A 19289-nucleotide genomic window follows, 5' to 3' on the forward strand; every position below is an offset into this window, starting at 1 on the left:
CAAAAAATATACTTTCAGCACAAGTTTGAATATTACATTGAAGAAATTATTTAGCTGGAGAATTTGCAATCAGGCCATCAAGGTTAAAAATAGTAATTTAGGTAGGAAGTGCTTTAAATCTTTACCCGAAGCATTTTTTTTTAGAATAAATGCACTTTAAGCCACTAGCTTGCTTATGCATAGAAGTTTCAACTATCCTACCGTAGTCTATAATCGGTCATAACGTTGGTTCGTTCGGATTTTGTTATTGTACTTATCATACGGGAAAACTCCGCATTGACGTCACTACGCTAATACAAGCGTAAAAAATTAGTGCAGAACACATTTTTTCTACACTTCTAAATAAAATGATATTTCTAAAGATATGTTTTCATTATTATTCTTAAATATTGTACAAAAATGCAGATTTTCTAATGGCCATTTCAAACCTGACTTCCAATTGCCTAAAAACATTTCAGAACTTAAGAAAACCCCTCTTCCGGCCTCCATTGCTTTGTTTACATTCCATTGAGCATCATCAACCTTAGCAGACCAAACAGGACAAGCAAATCGTATTTTTAAGAATTTAAAAATGGCAAGCACCTTACGTCTTACACGATTTTTCCGCGAAAATAAACCATCCAAATTGAAAGAAAAACTTTGGGAAACAAACGATAATCATGCCATATTTTTGTTCAGGAATATAGAGTAGGTTAATAAAAAACAATATACATATATTTTTCATAAAAAAAAAATTTGATTCAATATAAAGAGATCGATATTTTGACCATAAGTAAATATTCATATAAAATTCCATTGATGTCAAATTTCATGGCTTATAATGAGGTTTCCTATTGAATAAACCCCCAATTTATTGCTAACTATTTCAAAGCAATATCATACAAACAAATAATATAATTGCCTTGTACTAAAAATTCACCTAATTGACAGTAGAGCAATTTGATTGGATATAACGATTCAAGAAGTCACGTGGTTTTGAAGCCCATTAGAATTTGAATGTAAACAAACCAGGTCAACTGCTCCAGTATGGAACAACATCGTATATTCAGTGACTGAGAAACAATTATGAGTAACCAAGCTTGACAATACACAGTAATAAAAAAACAAAGCTAAGTCTACAGAAAAATAAAATAAAAAATGTCCTTAAGTGCACGACTTACCACCATTGCGGGATACTTACATGTCTACAGTAGCAATTATGCCAATGAGTAACAAGTCTGTACAGTGGACAAAATATGGGGTCATATAAACATGTACAATTTACTTAAGATATTCTATCTGATAGTGATTTTACAGAGTTGAAAATGAAAAGAGTCATATCTGTATTTGTTTAAGGAGTTCCCTCCTTTGAAGGAGCACTTTTCCGAATTGGTGAAAAGTTAAAGTTTAAAACTATATTTACAGGTCTTTCATGTCTTATTTAGTCCAAATAATTTTGACATCTTGAAAGGATATTTTTAAATTTCTGTGATGCCTTCCTACGATGTTATAATGCTAAAGCCATTTTTTTTCGTCCTGACTTTGACAGAGAATTTTCGGCAGCACTTTGTCATGAAATTTTTTATTGACGGCTAGAAATGTTTGCATAGATTGAAATTTTTGTGTGCTTGTTGGTGCAAAATATTTTCAGAAATATCCAAAAGTAATGATAAAATGAGTTACGATTCCATTTGAGGTGTACAATGATCTACTTCAATTTCAAAATGGTTTCTCTGATTTCCCTTTACTTTACTTCTGGAGAGTATAAAATGTCAAATTCCATACAATTTGATGGACCAGACTTTCCAGAAAGTTTAATTTAAATTATCTGGAAATTTTGGTCTGCCAACTTTAACTGCAAGAAAACCATGTATATCCTGAATTGTACATTTATCTCCTTTCACATGCCCATTTCAACCAAATTTTATAGTCTTGTAGTGACACATGATGTTCCAGAAGTCACTGACTACTATAAAAATAGCACTCTGGTTTTCTGAAAATATGAATACCCATGCTCATAATGCACAACATCTTCCCTTTAATTGTAATGCAAATTCAAATTCATGCACAATTAAATTTGGGCTTAAAACGGTTCGAATACATTTCTCATTGTGCACATGTCATTCACAATGTAAATTCATTTGCCAGTTTTAAGTGACAACATCTAACACACTATTTTTTTGTCAGAGTAGGGTTACTTTTAAAAATTGAAATTTTATTTGAAATGTCTGAAAACTAACCCTAACCCTATCCTATTCTAACCCTAACTCTAACCCTAACACAAAGACACTCTCCAGTGAAATTTGGCAAAATCTTTCGTAGTTTGGGGTCTTTAATGCTTTTTAACCATGTCAACTTCATACTTTATTTGGCCTATTAATTTTTTTTTATTCCAGCATCTCTAATGAGTCATGTAGACGAAAAGTGCATCTGGCATACAAAATTATAAGCCTGGTATCTTCGATGAATTTTTTTATTCATGTACTGTGGATTCATTTATATTTCCTTGATACCAATTTTTGTGCATTGAGGAAAAATCATAATTTTGTGGATATTTGATTTCATGGTTTTGCAAAAGTCTGCACACAAGCCTATAGAATATTTGTACTTCGTTGAACATTTAAATTTGTGGTATATGTACACTGTACCTTATTAACCCACAAAATCTACAAATATTAATAAAACAAGAAATATGATTAATCCCTGGTATATTTTTTGGTAATTATGGCCCTGCCGTAGTGGAGGGGGCATTAAGTTTACCCTTGTCCGTCTGTACGTCCGTCCGTACTTCCCAAAGTTGGTTTCCGTTCCCTAACTTTAGTTTGCTTCAACTAAATGTTATGAAACTTGTAAAAAATGCTTATTACCACAAAACACAGATCAAGTTTGAATTTTGGTGGCGTCACTTGAACTGTTCTAGAGTTATGCCCCTTTACAAATGGAAAAATTGCTGAATTTTTTGTTTTCGTTCTCTAACTTAAGTTAGCCTCAACCATATGTTATGAAACTTATACACAATGCTTGTTATCACAAAACACAGATCAAGTTTGAATTTGGGTGGTGTCACTTTAACTTCTAGAGTTATGCCCCTTTACAAATGGAAAAATTGCTGAATTTTTCGTATTGGTTCTTTTAAGTTTGCCTCAACCAAATGTTATGAAACTTATACACAATGTTTATTACCACAAAATATAGATCAAGATGGAATTTTGGTGGTATCACTTTTACTGTTCTAGAGTTATGCCCCTTTACAAATGGAAAAAATTGCTGAATTTTTCGTTTCTGTTCTCTAACTTAAGTTTGCCTCAACCAAATGTTATGAAACTTATACACAATACTTATTACGGTACCACAAAACTCAGATCAAGTACAAATTTGGGTGGCGTTACTTTTAACGTTCTTCAGTTTTGTCCCTTTATAACTTTATATGATATGCAAGAGGGGGCATCATCTGTGTCCCATGGACACATTCCCCATTTATTTATCATGTTTTTGGATTAAATCAGATTTTGAAGTATTTTGCTTCAGTTTAGTCATTGTGAGTTGTTTTCATATATTATCCACTGTTACACATGTACATGTTGCTAATATCCACTGTTACACATGTACATGTTGCTATTAATTAAAAACAGTTAGCTTACTTTTTTTTACATTGCTTTCAAGTTATCCATTGATTATATTTTTATAATTTTCGATTCATATAATTTGTTAATTTCAGGTTCTCCTTTAAACTTCATTACAAGAGACGATGGATGATAAACAAAGTACAATATGCTGACATTACTTGTGAATTAAGAAGAAAACAGAGGTTTTGAAAATGTTTAAAAAGTATGAATTAGCTAGTACAAACATTGTAGGTTAAAAATTGTTTCTTGATTTCTAGGTGTTTTCTTTTTATGGGTTGATTAGTAATGAATAATTAACAAATACTTCATGGGAAAGAGCCTTAGTGAGTGAGGACCACATGGCAGTTTATGGACTGGGCAATCATTATGACCATTTCCCCAAAAGAATACAGATAGAAGTGAAATTAATCCAAATTTGTTCATATTTTTTTTACATTTGCTTTTGCACAATACACTGTTGACAGAGGCTGTCATGTTGCAAAGCATACAATTTCCTGCAAAATGTATATCTGATAACCAAAAAGGTATTATGAAAATAATAAGGACTTAGTCATTTCACGGTAACACCTGCCTTATATCCTCATATTATTCATGATGTCACAACACAATATAATCATTTGTCTACTGGTCTGGGACATACACTGTTTTTTTTTCAACAAAGTAAAAATTGATTATTGAAGTACAGTTCCACCTCTAGATTCCAATAATTCCATTTCCATATGTGTATTGAGAGTTGGGATTATTTTCAGTTTATGAGATTTCTTGATTTTACTTGCCAAATGACTGAAAATTCTTCTCCTTTGTTGATCATTTTTCCTAAGTCTTAATACTTTTTCCTTTAAATTTTGTAAATTCTGCACATATATCCCCTTTAAAAGATGACAAGCAAGTAAATTTGACAACTATTGTTATAAACTGAGTCTATTTTTATTTTACAGGATTTCAGCATCATTCTGGAAGCTGAGCAGTTGGACAAATCAGAACAAAATATTTTCCTTTATTATTATTGTTGGTGGAGGCTCCATTTTAACACTTCCATATGCTTATTATAAGTCCATGCAACTGAGCACTGGACAACAGAGAAGTGCAGAAAGGCTTAGGCAAATGAAGAAAATAAATAAAACAAAGAAACAAGAATCAGAGAGTTAAAAATAATGAGGTAATTACCCACATAAGTTTTGTTATTTCCACTTCCCCAAAGTGGGGCCTCCGTAGCATTGGTGGCAAAGTGGTCTAAGTAGTTCATCTATTGTTTCACTAGCCTGTCAACAATGAAGGCATTGGTGGCCATGTGGTCTGAGTAGATTATCTACTATATCACTAGCCTGTCAACAATGAGGGACTTGGTGGCCATGTGGTCTGAGTAGATCATCTACTTTATCACTAGCCTGTCAACAATGAGGGCCTTGGTGGCCATGTGGTCTGAGTAGATCATCTACTTTATCACTAGCCTGTCAACAATGAGGGCATTGGTGGCCATGTGGTCTGAGTAGATCATCTACTTTATCACTAGCCTGTCAACAATGAGGGCCTTGGTGGCCATGTGGTCTGAGTAGATCATCTACTTTATCACTAGCCTGTCAACAATGAGGGCATTGGTGGCCATGTGGTCTGAGTAGATCATCTACTTTATCACTAGCTTGTCAACAATGAGGGCATTGGTGGCCATGTGGTCTGAGTAGATCATCTACTTTATCACTAGCCTGTCAACAATGAGGGCCTTGGTGGCCATGTGCTCTGAGTTTATCATCTACTTTATCACTAGTCTGTCAACACTGAGGGTCTCAGTGGCTGAATGGTGTAAGTAGTTCATCTACTGTATTACTAGCCTGTCAACACTTGTGAGTTCAAACCCCACACATGGCAGGTGTGTAGATTTCAATCTCAATTGACTAGTATTGTCAGTTTTCCTTGAAATCATTTTCTTAGTGTAAAATATGTTAAATTCTTATTGTAATAAAAAGAAAAATGGCATGTTCATTCAATAGGATGGGTGCAGTAGACCATGTAAAAGATTTACCCATTCTGTCCTGTTTGACTGTTCTTGGTTGAAATAACAAAATCTACCATATTGATGTAGTGAATCACGTATATATATCTTTATCTTCTTCCTTGCAAGTCATGGGCACCTTATAACATCTGCTAATTTAAATATAGCCTAAGATTTCTTTAAAATATTATAATAATAAATACCTATTTTTTTAATGTAAAGTAGGTCATATTATTAGTCCCCTATCGACAAAGTCGAAGGGGACTTTAGGTTTGCACTCCGTCTGTCTGTCCATCTGTCTGTCCGTCTGTCCATCCGTCAGTTCGGCAAATCAGCTTTCCACACTTTTTTTCTTCGTTCTTGAAGATATTGATTTGATATTTGGTATATAGTTTTATCATGACAAGTTATAGATCAAGTTCGAATTTTGTTCCGGTCTGATGATTTAGTCCAGAGTTATGGACCATAACTCTGGACCATATCTAATGTTAGAGTACTATGTTAAACCATATTTCTGTACAAAAGGAGATAACTCATTTTTTAAAAGTCATTCTTTGTGAAATTATTTGAAGAATTTTTTGGCAGGTTTGTTTGTTATTTAGTATAAACTAATTTTTTGAATGCTATATATATAATTAAAAAAATTATGAAGAGAAATCCTTTAATAAGATAATAATCTATTTTTATTAATGTATATATTTCAATACATTACATTGTGTAGATAAAAGTTGTTGACATTTTATAGATAAGTTACAAATCTATATTAGTTTGTGACAAATGAAAGAAAAATATTTGGAACTATTAATTATATTTGATTATAATTTGAAAATAGATATACACTGTATTACATTATATCTAATTTTAGAGAACTATTAATCATATCTAATGTTTTTTTCACTCATATAATCAGTTTTCCACACTGTTTTTTGTCATGCTTGAAGATATTGACATGATATTTACTTTTTGTTTACACCATGACAAGTTATAGAACAAGTTGGCATTTTGTTCCAGTATAATGAATTTTTACCCAGTAGGGGACTATGTATTGCCATGCAATACTCTCAGAATGCTTGTTTTCCCTGTGTTGACCTATAAATGGCTATTGGTTGTTTTTGTCTCAACTGTTAATCAATGCTGAAAGATCATGATTCCAGAAAAGTATTAAAAACTAAGATTCTAACTACTTAAGTTAACTAGTAACTGTATTATAGTTTTGACCTATGACAGGTTTGGCTTCTATTTTAGACTTGTTTTTAATAGTTTTATAGCAACATGTATACCAAACTTGACCCAACATATATAAAATAAGAAGATGTGGTATGATTGCCAATGTGACTAAAGGATGTAGAAGTTTACAGCTATAGGTCACTGTATGGCCGAGACCTATAGCATAGTAAGCTATTAAAGGCAAAATGACAGATGTAAAACAATTCAAAAGAGAAAACTGACAGCCTGATTTATGTACAAAACAATAAACGAAAAACAAATATGTTTGGGTTGAGCATGCACATGAACAAAAAAATTAGTGTGTTTGATATGATCTCTAGCTGAATAACATTTGATAATGCAACATTTTTCTGTAAACAGACTTTGCTTATTCAAAAGGTTTAATTCTCCTTTATCTCTTTATTTTTAATATTGATCATGTTTTATTCTAGATAATAATGGAGCAGGCAGCAACTGGAACTTTACAAATACAGAACCTTGTGAGTCCTGATATAGTCAATGCCCTGAATTTACTCCTGAAGATAACATCTTCATGTCGAAAAGGATGTATTCAGATGGTTCAGAACTCTGTAGGAGGTCATCTAACCATAACCTCTACCTCTACTCGTCTGCTACAGTCATTGTCAGTGTCGAAACCTGTCATTCGTCTCATTGTGACAGCTGTTCAAGGTCATCTTCAACACTTCACCGATGGAGGACATTTTGTTTCTATGTTAACGGTTTTATTATTGACAAAGTCTATGAATCTTAATGTTTCCAATTCTTATTTATCAGAGTTATATGACAGATTTCTAACGATTATAGTTGAAGATGTTAATGCTGATTCATCAAAAATTAATATAGATATTTCCAGTCTTAAACAGATGACTAATTTTATAAAAAGCATTATTGGTAGAAAACCATTGTGTAAACTTAATCAGTATGATTTAGATAACTTTTCTAAGCTTCTTGTCCAAGTATTTGCAAGTTATCTCCCTTGCGAGGGAAGATCTGGAAGCTGGGAAGAGAACATATATATAATTCCAGTAGAAGGACTTCCTGTTTCTAATTCTGAATTATATCAAGGGTTGCTATTGCAAGGTTATCAACAGCCAAAGACTGCTGTAAATAATGTAAGGAAAGTTAACAATCAGATCAGTGTTGCTGTGGTAACTGTTTCCATGACAGGTGATACAGAAGACATTATGGATGCAGAATATGAAGTTTTCAATGAGATGTCAGAAGAAAAAACAGTTTTAAGTAGAATTATGAAATTTTGTGACAGATGTGCAGAATTAAATGTTGGGGTCATTTTCTGCCAGAAAGTTATTCATCCGTCAGTGAAAAGTTACCTGTATAAACAAGATATTTTACCCATAGAACGTATTGGCTCACAGATGATTCCATTCATACTGAAATTAACAGGTTGGTAGATAGTTTACTGAAGCGTCCATTCACATAATTACTTCCTTTACCAGCCTTGTTGTTTTCTTCTGATTTATTTGTGTTGATATATATATATAAATATATAAAAACGTCTAAATTGAAAACAACGTTCAAACCTATGATTGCGTTGGATAAAAACCGCAATTTTTGTACGTGTGCATGTAAAACAAATTTCTTGGTACAGGGGTCTTAATACAGCACAAACAACAATTTCCAAAATACAAAAAAAAGTGAAAAAGTCTATTTTAACAAAACGCATTTGACTAACAGGTCGAACAACTGATGTTCTTAAACCCTGCTGACTGCCATTGGCGATTGCCAAATAAATTGATCACCAGATCTAACAAAATGGATCTTAACATTAATTTAATGCCAAAAAGAAAACAATAAACTTGTGGAAAAGATGGTATACCACAAACATGAGGTGCAAAAGTTTGTACACCATATCGGGATATATATATATATATACATCTCCTTTCACAGCTATAGAATAATTAGAGAGCATCTTTTAGACAAATGAGTTGAATATTGCATGTTTTTGGAAAAAGACAAAACTAGGCAAGATATCAAGGGCAAAGGCAGAATAAATAACCACATGTTTAGGGAATGAAGACAACACTTTGGCAAGAAAAAAAGAGGAGGAAAACAAAATTAAAGCCTGCAAAACAATACACAGTAGTTTGAATTAACTAAAGATTTAACAACATGAACCACATAAAAAATTTTGGGGTAAACTCATATAGATAAAAGATGTAGGACAAAATAAAAACAAAAAGGACATCTAGACCTCAGCAACATCTTTCTTCATAACAAGAATTACAATACAATGTATCGATAAACTAAATTTTTTGTTTATACTGAATATTTGTTCCATGCTATAGTAATGAATCATTGATTTTGAATTACTAGCCCCTAAGATTGCATGAACTAGAGATTCTAAAAGACTTTCAACAGTACTTTCCATGTTTATTCCAGATGCACAATCTTTGAGAAGTTTTACTGTATTAGCATCAGATATTGGACACCTAGATTCTATAGAACATCAAAATATCAACAAAAAGAGTTATCTTTTCCTGAAGAAACAGGAGTCTCCTGTAGCAACACTAATATTAACCTGTGATCATGAAGAATCGGTACAGGAATTAAAGGTTGGTGTATCTCGCACAGCTCCTTTCATTCCATTAATATCTTCAGAATATTTTATCATTGAGGAAGGTATTAATGAAAGTATGATTTCTGAGATATGGATTGTAGCAAGCTTTCTCCCATTAGTGGACATGTTTTTAGAAAATAAGACATATTCCTGAAAAAACCTGAAGACCTGTGTCACACACCTGAAAAAGTTATACCAGAGAATTTTTAAACACAATTTTTATAAACAGAAAATTATCCAGGATATTGATTTGATATGGATTAAAAAATAAAAAAACATGTTATTTACACAACACATAGGAGATGGCAAACATCTTTTAAATAGTTGCCTATTTAATAGAAATCAATATTTGATTGGGTAAATTTACAATGCATAAAATTGATTGTGCAAACCATGTTTTCACTATATTTTGTTTTATTTGTACACTTACAGTGTATACCGGGTAGCTTTTGATTTGACAAGTGTGTGAAAACTGTTTTATAGTTTAAAAATAGATAATTATTATTTCTTTCAGGCAGTATGTTCAAGTGCACTGCATTCCATGGAGAGATTGGCTTTCTTATCATATGTACTTCCTGGAGGAGGATGCTGGGAAATGAAGACATGTTTCAGTCTCAGGACAAAAGTACTATTTCTTTCAAATTTTTCTAAGATGCTGTGGATTCATTTATTTTTGTGGGTTGTGGCAAAATTTCTAGATAGCTAGTCAATACGTTCTTATACCCAACCTGATTTGTATCGATTACAAATAAATTCAATTTATTTTTTACATTCTATCCCATTGCTATTCAAAGAAATAGACACTTCTTAAACATGAAAGAAAGAGGACATGAAAATGAACTGTGGCATAAATGTATTTTAAACGTTATCATTGTCTCCTAGTATCCTCATATATTACAAGGGTTACCCAAATTCAGTTATTTATTAAGCATTTAATCTTTAAATATTGATAAAAGATTTTATTTGTTGGGTGGCAAAATTAATATGTTAAAGGTATTAAAAAATATATACATTTGTATTTTTAAATATGTTTTGTTTTCACAGGTGCTGTCTGAGATGTCAAGTCTTATAAAAGAGTTTTATTGTACAAAGTCTGCAATATTGGCAGCATTAGATGTGGTTTGTAAAAGTTTACAGAATATTGCAAAAACAGTTGTAAAGGAATCTGAAGAAGGCAAAACTGATTGTACTTACCATCATTTTTGGAGGGTTCCAAAGGAAGTTGAGGAAGGGGAGGTAATTTGCAGTTGTGGAATTTATTGTTTGGAAACTACAGAACTGGTAGATTTAGACAATGTGGATCTTGGCAACCCAATGAATCAGATATTACAAGAAGATTACAACACTTCAGTGATGAAGAGAACAGTTGTGATAGATCAGTTAGACATGTGTGTCAATGCTGTAAAAACGTCTTTCCTTACTGCTAATGCACTTCTTACTACAAACTTGTTTATATGTGAATCTTGATACAGGCAGTGGACAATAGTATTCAGTCAGATAGGTTCTGTTTATATTTTGTAAAAAATTGTTAATTTTTTTCTCTCAAAATAATCACAGAGTAATTTGCAAATAAGAATTTTTACAAGAAATTTGTTTCAAGAACTTTTTTACACATTCAATTTGCGGACAAGGTAGCCAATTAAAAAAAAAAAAATTATTGAACAATATAGTATCATAATAATAATATAGAGTACCTTGTTAAATGGTTTAATTTTGTAGAAATGAAGATTACAAGTTGGGAAGATAATAAGCTTATCAGGTTTTATAGAAAATATAAACGAAAAAAAAGAAATTTGAGAATATTTTAATATGTCCACTCACTGTATTAATGAATGAGTGGTTGAATGTGTTATAATTGATATAATAATTGGTCTAAGTAGTCCAACTACTGTATCACTAGCCAGTTCGAATCCCGCATGGGGCATTTGCACTCAACTCCAATCTTAATTGACTAGGATTGTCAGTTTTCCTACCGAAGGTTAGTGGTTCTCTCTGGGCACTCCGGCTTCCTCCACCAATAAAAACTGACTGCCACGAAATAGCACAATAGTGTTAAAACACCAATCAATCAATCAATCAATATAATTAATATTTTACCTATTTGATAGGTTATTACACCATATTTTGTTACTACCAGTAGTTTTAAAAGAGTAGTTGAGTAATATGATATTACAACAGAAGTGGTCTCCAAACACAGTAGCTCCAAATGGAATTTTTTGTTATTGGAAGCCATATTTATTGTGTGAATCAGCTGAAAAAAATATGTAGCATATAAAATATAGGATATGCCAAAACACATTTCGTGTTTTGGCATATCCTATATCTTAATGTTATAAAAGAGTAATTGCAGAATCTATTGTATGTCAAATCAAGATGAATATAGGAAAATAGTATGAGAAAATTGGTCAGTCATATCTGGTTATCCCTAAGGCCTCCTTTAAAAGTCATCATTAAATTCATGTCAGTAAGAGCAGATTTTGAAATTCAGTATTATCATGAAAGCATTGACTTTTTTTGTGAACAACTCTTTCTTTTGAATTTTTTTTTTTTTAGAAAAGTCATTGACTTTGTTATATTTTGTACATTCATTGTTGCGACATGTGAAAACCACTATTCAAAATTAAAGTTGTAATTGTCATAATAGTTGCTGTAAGCTATTATAAAATGTGATACAAATGTTTAAGAAATCAACATTACTTGCATATGAATCCTAGATTTTATTTTGTATTTGTAATGCCTTGTGTGTATGTGTTTTAATAATCTTTGTTTACTGAATTATATATACAAACAGATTCTGTACAACTGCAGTTTGGGCTGATATAGCTATAAAAGCTCATTAGGCTATACAAAAATTATCTCCCTTTGACAAATTTTTATGAAACTATAAATTTGGAAGTGCAAGAACTTTACAGAAATTATAAAGGAACATAGATGAATATTTCTGTCTTGAACTTTTATCATGAATTTTGTTGGAATTTGTTTTCACAGATAAAGTAAAAAAATAAAGCCAAATTAATTCAGCCTTACTACTCAAATTATGTCTGCAAAGTCTGTGAAAAATAAAAATTCACTAAAAAAAAATCAAAGGGAGATAATCGCAATTGAGCTTAAATAACCAAATTGAGCTATATGAGCTCAAACTGCAGATTTACAGACTGACAAATGTACTGAAATTATGGTTTTGATGCAACTTTACATATATAACTGTAAAACATAATGTAAAGAGAAAAAAGTTTGTCCAAAGTGCCAGTCTTTTTAGCATTATTCAGAGATTAATATTGTTAATCTTGAAATAAAAATATATTGATTCAATTACTCAAAGTTGTCTATTTCTTACATGCCTAACAACAATACTACTTTACGCTGAAGCATGATTTGATTCTGTACGCTTACATTTAAAATATGTCAAGGTCATGTGATGAAGGTGAAACCAATGACCTGTTTATATACATGTATATATGTATAGCTCAGTACACTTTGATCATAAGCTAAAAAAGGTCACCGAAAACCAATGAAACAATGAAATGGACATAGTATACATACTTGTCATTATATACCTGACTGGAAGGAACCTTCAAAGTTTTACAACCCAAATGTTTTAGCTCATTGAGAAAAACTATTTGAAAAAGTAAGTCTATTTTAAATATCCACAAATTTGATTTCAATGAAACTTTTAGTATTCCATTTAAACCTACCTGTATTCTACTTTTTGATTCCAAAGATTTTTTGGTGTTTTCTCATGGCACAACATTGACTTCACCTTAGAAATCAGTTTAAATAAAAATTTTAAAAAATCTCTTTTTATGCTTGACCTCAATAGAAGGGAGCATTACGTTTTTCTGGTGTGTGCATGTCTGTTTTTCTGGTGTGTGCATGTCTGTTTTTCTGGTGTGTGCATGTCTGTTTTTATGGTGTGTACATGTCTATTTTTCTGGTTTGTACATGTCTGTTTTTCTGTCCTATATCAGGTTAATATTTTGGTTTAAGGTAGTTATACCCCACGCAACGGATTGCGGAGGGTATAATGTTTTTGACCCGTCCGTCCGTCAGTCCTGTTTCTTGTCATCGCAACTCCTCTCAAACCACACAACAGAATTTCACGAAACCTTTTTAGATAATAAGGACATACTATGCAGTTGTGCATATCGACAGGAAATTGCGATTCAATTTTTTTTCTAGGAGTTACGCCCCTTTGAACTTATTTGCTTCAATGTACTACTGCAACAGTTTGTCATTGCAACTCCTCTGATACCACACAACAGAATTTCATGAAACCTTTTTAGATAATAAGGACATACTATGTAGATGTGCATATTGACAGGAAATTACCATTCAATTTTTTTTCTAGGAGTTACGCCCCTTTGAACTTATTTGCTTCAATGTACTACTGCAACAGTTTGTCATCGCAACTCCTCTGATACCACACAACAGAATTTCATGAAACCTTTTTAGATAATAAGGACATACTATGTAGATGTACATATTGACAGGAAATTACGGTTCAATTTTTTTCTAGGAGTTACGTCCCTTTGAACTTATTTGCTTCAATGTACTACTGCAACAGTTTGTCATCGCAACTCCTCTGATACCACACAACAGAATTTCATGAAACCTTTTTAGATAATAAGGACATACTATGTAGATGTGCATATCGACAGGAAATTACGGTTCAATTTTTTTTCTAGGAGTTACGCCCCTTTGAACTTATTTGCTTCAATGTACTACTGCAACAGTTTGTCATCACAACTCCTCTGAAACCACACAACAGAATTTCATGAAACTTTGTAGATAATAAGGACATACTATGTAGATGTGCATGTTGACAGGAAATTATGATTCAATTTTTTTTCTAGGAGTTACATGTACGCCCCTTTGAACTTATTTGCTTCAATGTACTACTGCAACAGTTTGTCATCGCTACTCCTCTGATACCACACAACAGAATTTCATGAAACCTTTTTAGATAATAAGGACATACTTTGTAGATGTGCATATCGACAGGAAATTACGGTTCAATTTTTTTTCTAGGAGTTACTCCCCTTTGAACTTATTTGCTTCAATGTACTACTGCAACAGTTTGTCATCGCAACTCCTCTGATACCACAAAACAGAATTTCATGAAACCTTTTTAGATAATAAGGACATACTATGTAGATGTGCATATCGACAGGAAATTACGGTTCAATTTTTTTTCTAGGAGTTACGCCCCTTTGAACTTATTTGCTTCAATGTACTACTGCAACAGTTTGTCATTGCAACTCCTCTGAAACCACACAACAGAATTTCATGAAACTTTGTAGATAATAAGGACATACTATGTAGATGTGCATATCGACAGGAAATTATGGTTCAATTTTTTTTCTAGGAGTTACGCCCCTTTGAACTTATTTGCTTCAATGTACTACTGCAACAGTTTGTCATCGCAACTCCTCTGAAACCACATAACAGAATTTCATGAAACTTTGTAGATAATAAGGACATACTATGTAGATGTGCATATTGACAGGAAATTATGATTCAATTTTTTTTCTAGGAGTTACATGTACGCCCCTTTGAACTTATTTGCTTCAATGTACTTCTGCAACAGTTTGTCATCGCAACTCCTCTGAAACCACACAACAGAATTTCATGAAACTTTGTAGATAATAAGGACATACTATGTAGATGTGCATGTTGACAGGAAATTATGATTCAATTTTTTTTCTAGGAGTTACATGTACGCCCCTTTGAACTTATTTGCTTCAATGTACTACTGCAACAGTTTGTCATCGCAACTCCTCTGATACCACACAACAGAATTTCATGAAACCTTTTTAGATAATAAGGACATACTTTGTAGATGTGCATATCGACAGGAAATTACGGTTCAATTTTTTTTCTAGGAGTTACTCCCCTTTGAACTTATTTGCTTCAATGTACTACTGCAACAGTTTGTCATCGCAACTCCTCTGATACCACAAAACAGAATTTCATGAAACCTTTTTAGATAATAAGGACATACTATGTAGATGTGCATATCGACAGGAAATTACGGTTCAATTTTTTTTCTAGGAGTTACGCCCCTTTGAACTTATTTGCTTCAATGTACTACTGCAACAGTTTGTCATTGCAACTCCTCTGATACCACACAACAGAATTTCATGAAACCTTTTTAGATAATAAGGACATACTATGTAGATGTGCATATCGACAGGAAATTATGATTCAATTTTTTTTCTAGGAGTTACGCCCCTTTGAACTTATTTGCTTCAATGTACTTCTGCAACAGTTTGTCATCGCAACTCCTCTGAAACCACACAACATAATTTCATGAAACTTTGTAGATAATAAGGGCATACTATGTAGATGTGCATATTGACAGGAAATTATGATTCAATTTTTTTTTTGTTATACAATTTTTTTTTCTTACACATATTTTATTTCTCCAATGACAATGTGGGGACGTGGGGTATCTGAGCGTGCTCACTAATTTCTTTAATTAACCATGATGTTGGGGTCACTTGAAAATTTTGTGCGAAAATGTGCATATGTTACTTTTGTAGAAATACATTCCAAATTACTGTTTTGACTGAGATATCAGGGTTGAGATCTAAAAAAAATAGTTAAACATTGGTGTGGCATATGTCAATGTGCCTGTTCCTAGTTGGTATCCTTTTAAGTTGTTATCTTTTGTCTTGTCTAACTTTGGTATTGATTGTAGATCTTTGATATTCTCTGTTAAATCTATTCACTCCTTTTTTAGGCTTTAGGTAATTTAGAGCTTGATATATTTACCTATATTGAACTCAAGATTGCCTTTGTTTTTTGTCTTGTTAGGTTGATATCTCCTTGACATTTACACCTCCTCTATTGATATTCATGTTGTTATCCAAGAAACATGTTAGCAGAAGCCATACAACTCACTAATATAATTTTATATAGCAAATTATTGTACGTATTATATTATATGATATATCTGTAATGGAATATTGCAAAGAAATCTGTCACAAAAGTTTCAAACATGGCTAATTTTAGTCTTCAATACATGATTTTTTTGTAAGTTATTATTGGTGTTCAACTAGCTGTCAGTAACTGCGAGTTCTCTCAGAAATGTACCTGGTGTCTTTTTTTGTTGTTAGGGATGCATAAATACCTTGCCCTGTGTTTTGTTAGATGTACAATGTATTTCTGCTTTGTATTGATCTGATGAGTTAAACCCTTTTCAAGTGATTGTTCTTATGTTGTGTTGTAACACCTTGTCCCAGGGCCTCCCTAATGAAGCTTCATTTATGGTGAATAGACTTTTTACTGGTTCAATTAATATTCCAAATGTTGCCTAGTTTGGGGGCCCCCTTTTTCAAAATCCTGGATCTGCATTAGCAGTCATACATGTGATGGACTGTGAAACTCAGATCAGGAGATTGAGAAATTTTGGTCAGGAGATTAGGACTCAGATCAGGAGGTTTTTTATCGACATAAATTTTGTCGTAAATGTAACAGTATGATGTAGAAATTGTCTATTAAAGTGTTTTTTCTTCAACTTTCCACCTGAATGTAATAAATTTAAAGTACCCTTGTAGCCTTTCTATTTGAATGATTTCATGCTAAAAAAAATTATTTAGAAGATTCTGTTTCTTGCTTTGTTTTTTGATAATTGATTGTTGACTGCTTGTAAGCAGTGATTTCAGGCTTCAAAACATAATGGATGAATCATTCCTCAACATCCTTTTTATGACACTTTAATTTTCTTTAAAATAAATCTGCATTATATATCATGTATATATAGCAGCATGTATGGGTGTCAGCAGTTACTTAAAATTCTATATATATGCAAGATAGTTAATATTTTGCTGAACATCACCATACAAGGAGAGATGTCAAAGATATATTTCAACTTAGTAAAAGTTTCCATGAAAAGAAGCATACCTCAAAATTCTTTTGAAAGTATGATTGACAAAGCTGACATGAAAAACAAAATTTTACACCTGTAATCACCAAAAAATCTCAACATCTTTAAACCATCTGAGAATGAACTTGGCACTGAATATATATCCTTCCTTTAATGCCAAATATATATATCTGGATTTGGACATCATTTTTTTTCCTCTCAGTACTTTTACAGATTTGATGATGAATGTGTGTTTAAATCCAGTGGCAAATATTACATGCATAGCACATGAACATATTGATGTGATATGAATATGAACCTGGTTTTGGACTAGACCAACATGCTGAACCAGATTTTTTAATGGACTACATGGTGTACATGAAGTTCACAAGCATAACAAGGTAACAGTCTAACAGATGAAATGTCACCAACAAATGTACACAGGCAGAACAAAGTCAACTCCCAAACTGTCTAGTCTTTGCTCTTAGTCCTACTCATAAATGCTGCCTGCTAAGCAGACAAGCAGCAAATACATCAATTTTCAAGTCTTTGGCTGGGAATTAAACTCGCACTCAAGGCTACCACAATCCACAAAACCATAGTTGCAGTTCCTAAAATGATTTGAAAAAAAAAGTAAAAGTCAAGATCTTATTTTAATTGATTATTCACTTTATTTTAACTTCTTACAAACTAAAATTTCATTGAGTAACACACACAATTTTATTTTGGCCTCTTCAGCATTTCAGAAGAAGTACAATTTGATATTATATGCAATTGTGCAATACATGTACATGTTCATTTGTAGTTTCTGTGAAATTTTTCTAACTTTACACTTCAGAAGTTTAAATAATATTTAAATCTACAACATGTACATTGTATGTACTACTAGTACATTTTTTTTTATATAATTAATAACATATAAAAGTGCAAGACCTGTTTACATGTGCTGGGTGGGAGAGATTAACATGATTAATAGAAATTAAACAATAAATATTAAAGATATCATGATGGACTTAAGCTTTAAAGTACACTGATTGATTGTTGTTTGCTTAATGTCCAGTGCATATTCTTTCTGCATGTTAAAACAATCTAAAAATGATTTAAGGCAAGACATAAATGAAGCAAGTTTTCAATAGGGCTTTATTTATTCTTCCACATCTTTTCTAGTATTTCATACTTTTACATTTCTGCACAAAATATTTAGAGAAAGTACAAAATGTTTGCTCTCACATTTTCATGTTTTCATTAATCACATCAATTGTCTTGTATTATTATTCAGATTCAGTTGTTACATTTACATGGAATAAAAATGTTTTGATAAAGTCTATTTATATTCCCCTATTCTCTACATGTACATAAACAACTGTTCAATCTAATGTTCCTTCCAAAAAAGCATAACCATCTCTAGAATCAAGCACAACATCAAGGTCTTTTCTTTGCAAAGTTTTTCGTTTACTGCTTAATGTGGTTACAACTGCATCTTTAGAAATTGCTCCTATAAAAAGCTCTGTTGCTTTGCAAAGTGCAACAACTGCTTCCTGGCTTGCTAAAGTAACATCAGGATCGGTTTTCATAATCACCTTAATGCGTGATAATGGCAGTTTCATTAAACGTTCATTTGAATTAGGTGACTTAGATTCACAAGTCTCTGAAGGTTCAGTTTGATTTTGATCTTGTGTGCTAGAGTTTTGTTCTAATGTGTCCTCGTTATCTTTAACTTCATTTGGTTCAGTTTCATCATGAAAGCCATTTTCGATTGCAGGAATTTTATCTGACACTACTTTTTCTGATATCGATTCCTTTTCTAAGTTTATCATTTCATTTTCATCACTGTTTTTTACATGACTAATGTCTGTCTCATCTTTTTGTGAGATTGTTTCTGTTATGATTTCCACAGATTCTCCTTCTCCCGCCATTTTAAAGAAATGCAAAATCAGATGCGGACCAACTCTGCAATTTACTTCGATTGTTCAAACTTCCACTTGAAAGGTTTGATTTATGGTAATTTATTGATTATTTCTA

General features: G+C 32.2%; 2 protein-coding genes and 1 long non-coding RNA gene across 5 annotated transcripts; 1 reads left to right on the top strand and 2 right to left on the bottom strand.

Annotated features, from left to right (window-relative positions):
• Nucleotides 1-12: 12 nt before the first annotated feature.
• On the top strand, nt 13-12715 carry LOC127739357 (molecular chaperone MKKS-like). 2 transcript variants are annotated; one of them, XM_052251050.1, is made up of 7 exons: nt 13-101; nt 3698-3807; nt 4544-4764; nt 7254-8226; nt 9223-9395; nt 9915-10025; nt 10445-12715. In XM_052251050.1, the coding sequence occupies exons 4-7, from the start codon at nt 7260-7262 to the stop codon at nt 10865-10867; spliced, it is 1674 nt and encodes a 557-aa protein (XP_052107010.1). In that variant the 5' UTR covers nt 13-101; nt 3698-3807; nt 4544-4764; nt 7254-7259; the 3' UTR covers nt 10868-12715. The 2 variants fall into 2 exon arrangements, with proteins under 2 accessions (XP_052107010.1, XP_052107011.1); XM_052251051.1 differs by having other exon boundaries at nt 23-82.
• Nucleotides 12716-13419: 704 nt separating this feature from the next.
• Nucleotides 13420-15853, bottom strand: LOC127739358 (uncharacterized). Of its 2 annotated transcripts, none has more exons than XR_008000413.1 (3): nt 15323-15853; nt 14469-14636; nt 13420-14124 (listed from the first exon to the last, which is right to left on the bottom strand). It is a non-coding gene; the product is annotated as an uncharacterized LOC127739358 (long non-coding RNA). The 2 variants fall into 2 exon arrangements; XR_008000412.1 differs by having other exon boundaries at nt 14469-14804.
• A 2536-nt stretch (nt 15854-18389) lies between these two features.
• On the bottom strand, nt 18390-19194 carry LOC127739359 (DNA polymerase epsilon subunit 4-like). Its single transcript, XM_052251053.1, has one exon. It carries the CDS (start codon nt 19181-19183, stop codon nt 18635-18637), a length of 549 nt encoding a protein of 182 aa, XP_052107013.1. The 5' UTR covers nt 19184-19194; the 3' UTR covers nt 18390-18634.
• Nucleotides 19195-19289: the final 95 nt, after the last annotated feature.

Source organism: Mytilus californianus, unplaced genomic scaffold, assembly GCF_021869535.1.
Source record: "Mytilus californianus isolate M0D057914Y unplaced genomic scaffold, xbMytCali1.0.p SCAF_4, whole genome shotgun sequence".
Taxonomy (NCBI): domain Eukaryota; kingdom Metazoa; phylum Mollusca; class Bivalvia; order Mytilida; family Mytilidae; genus Mytilus; species Mytilus californianus.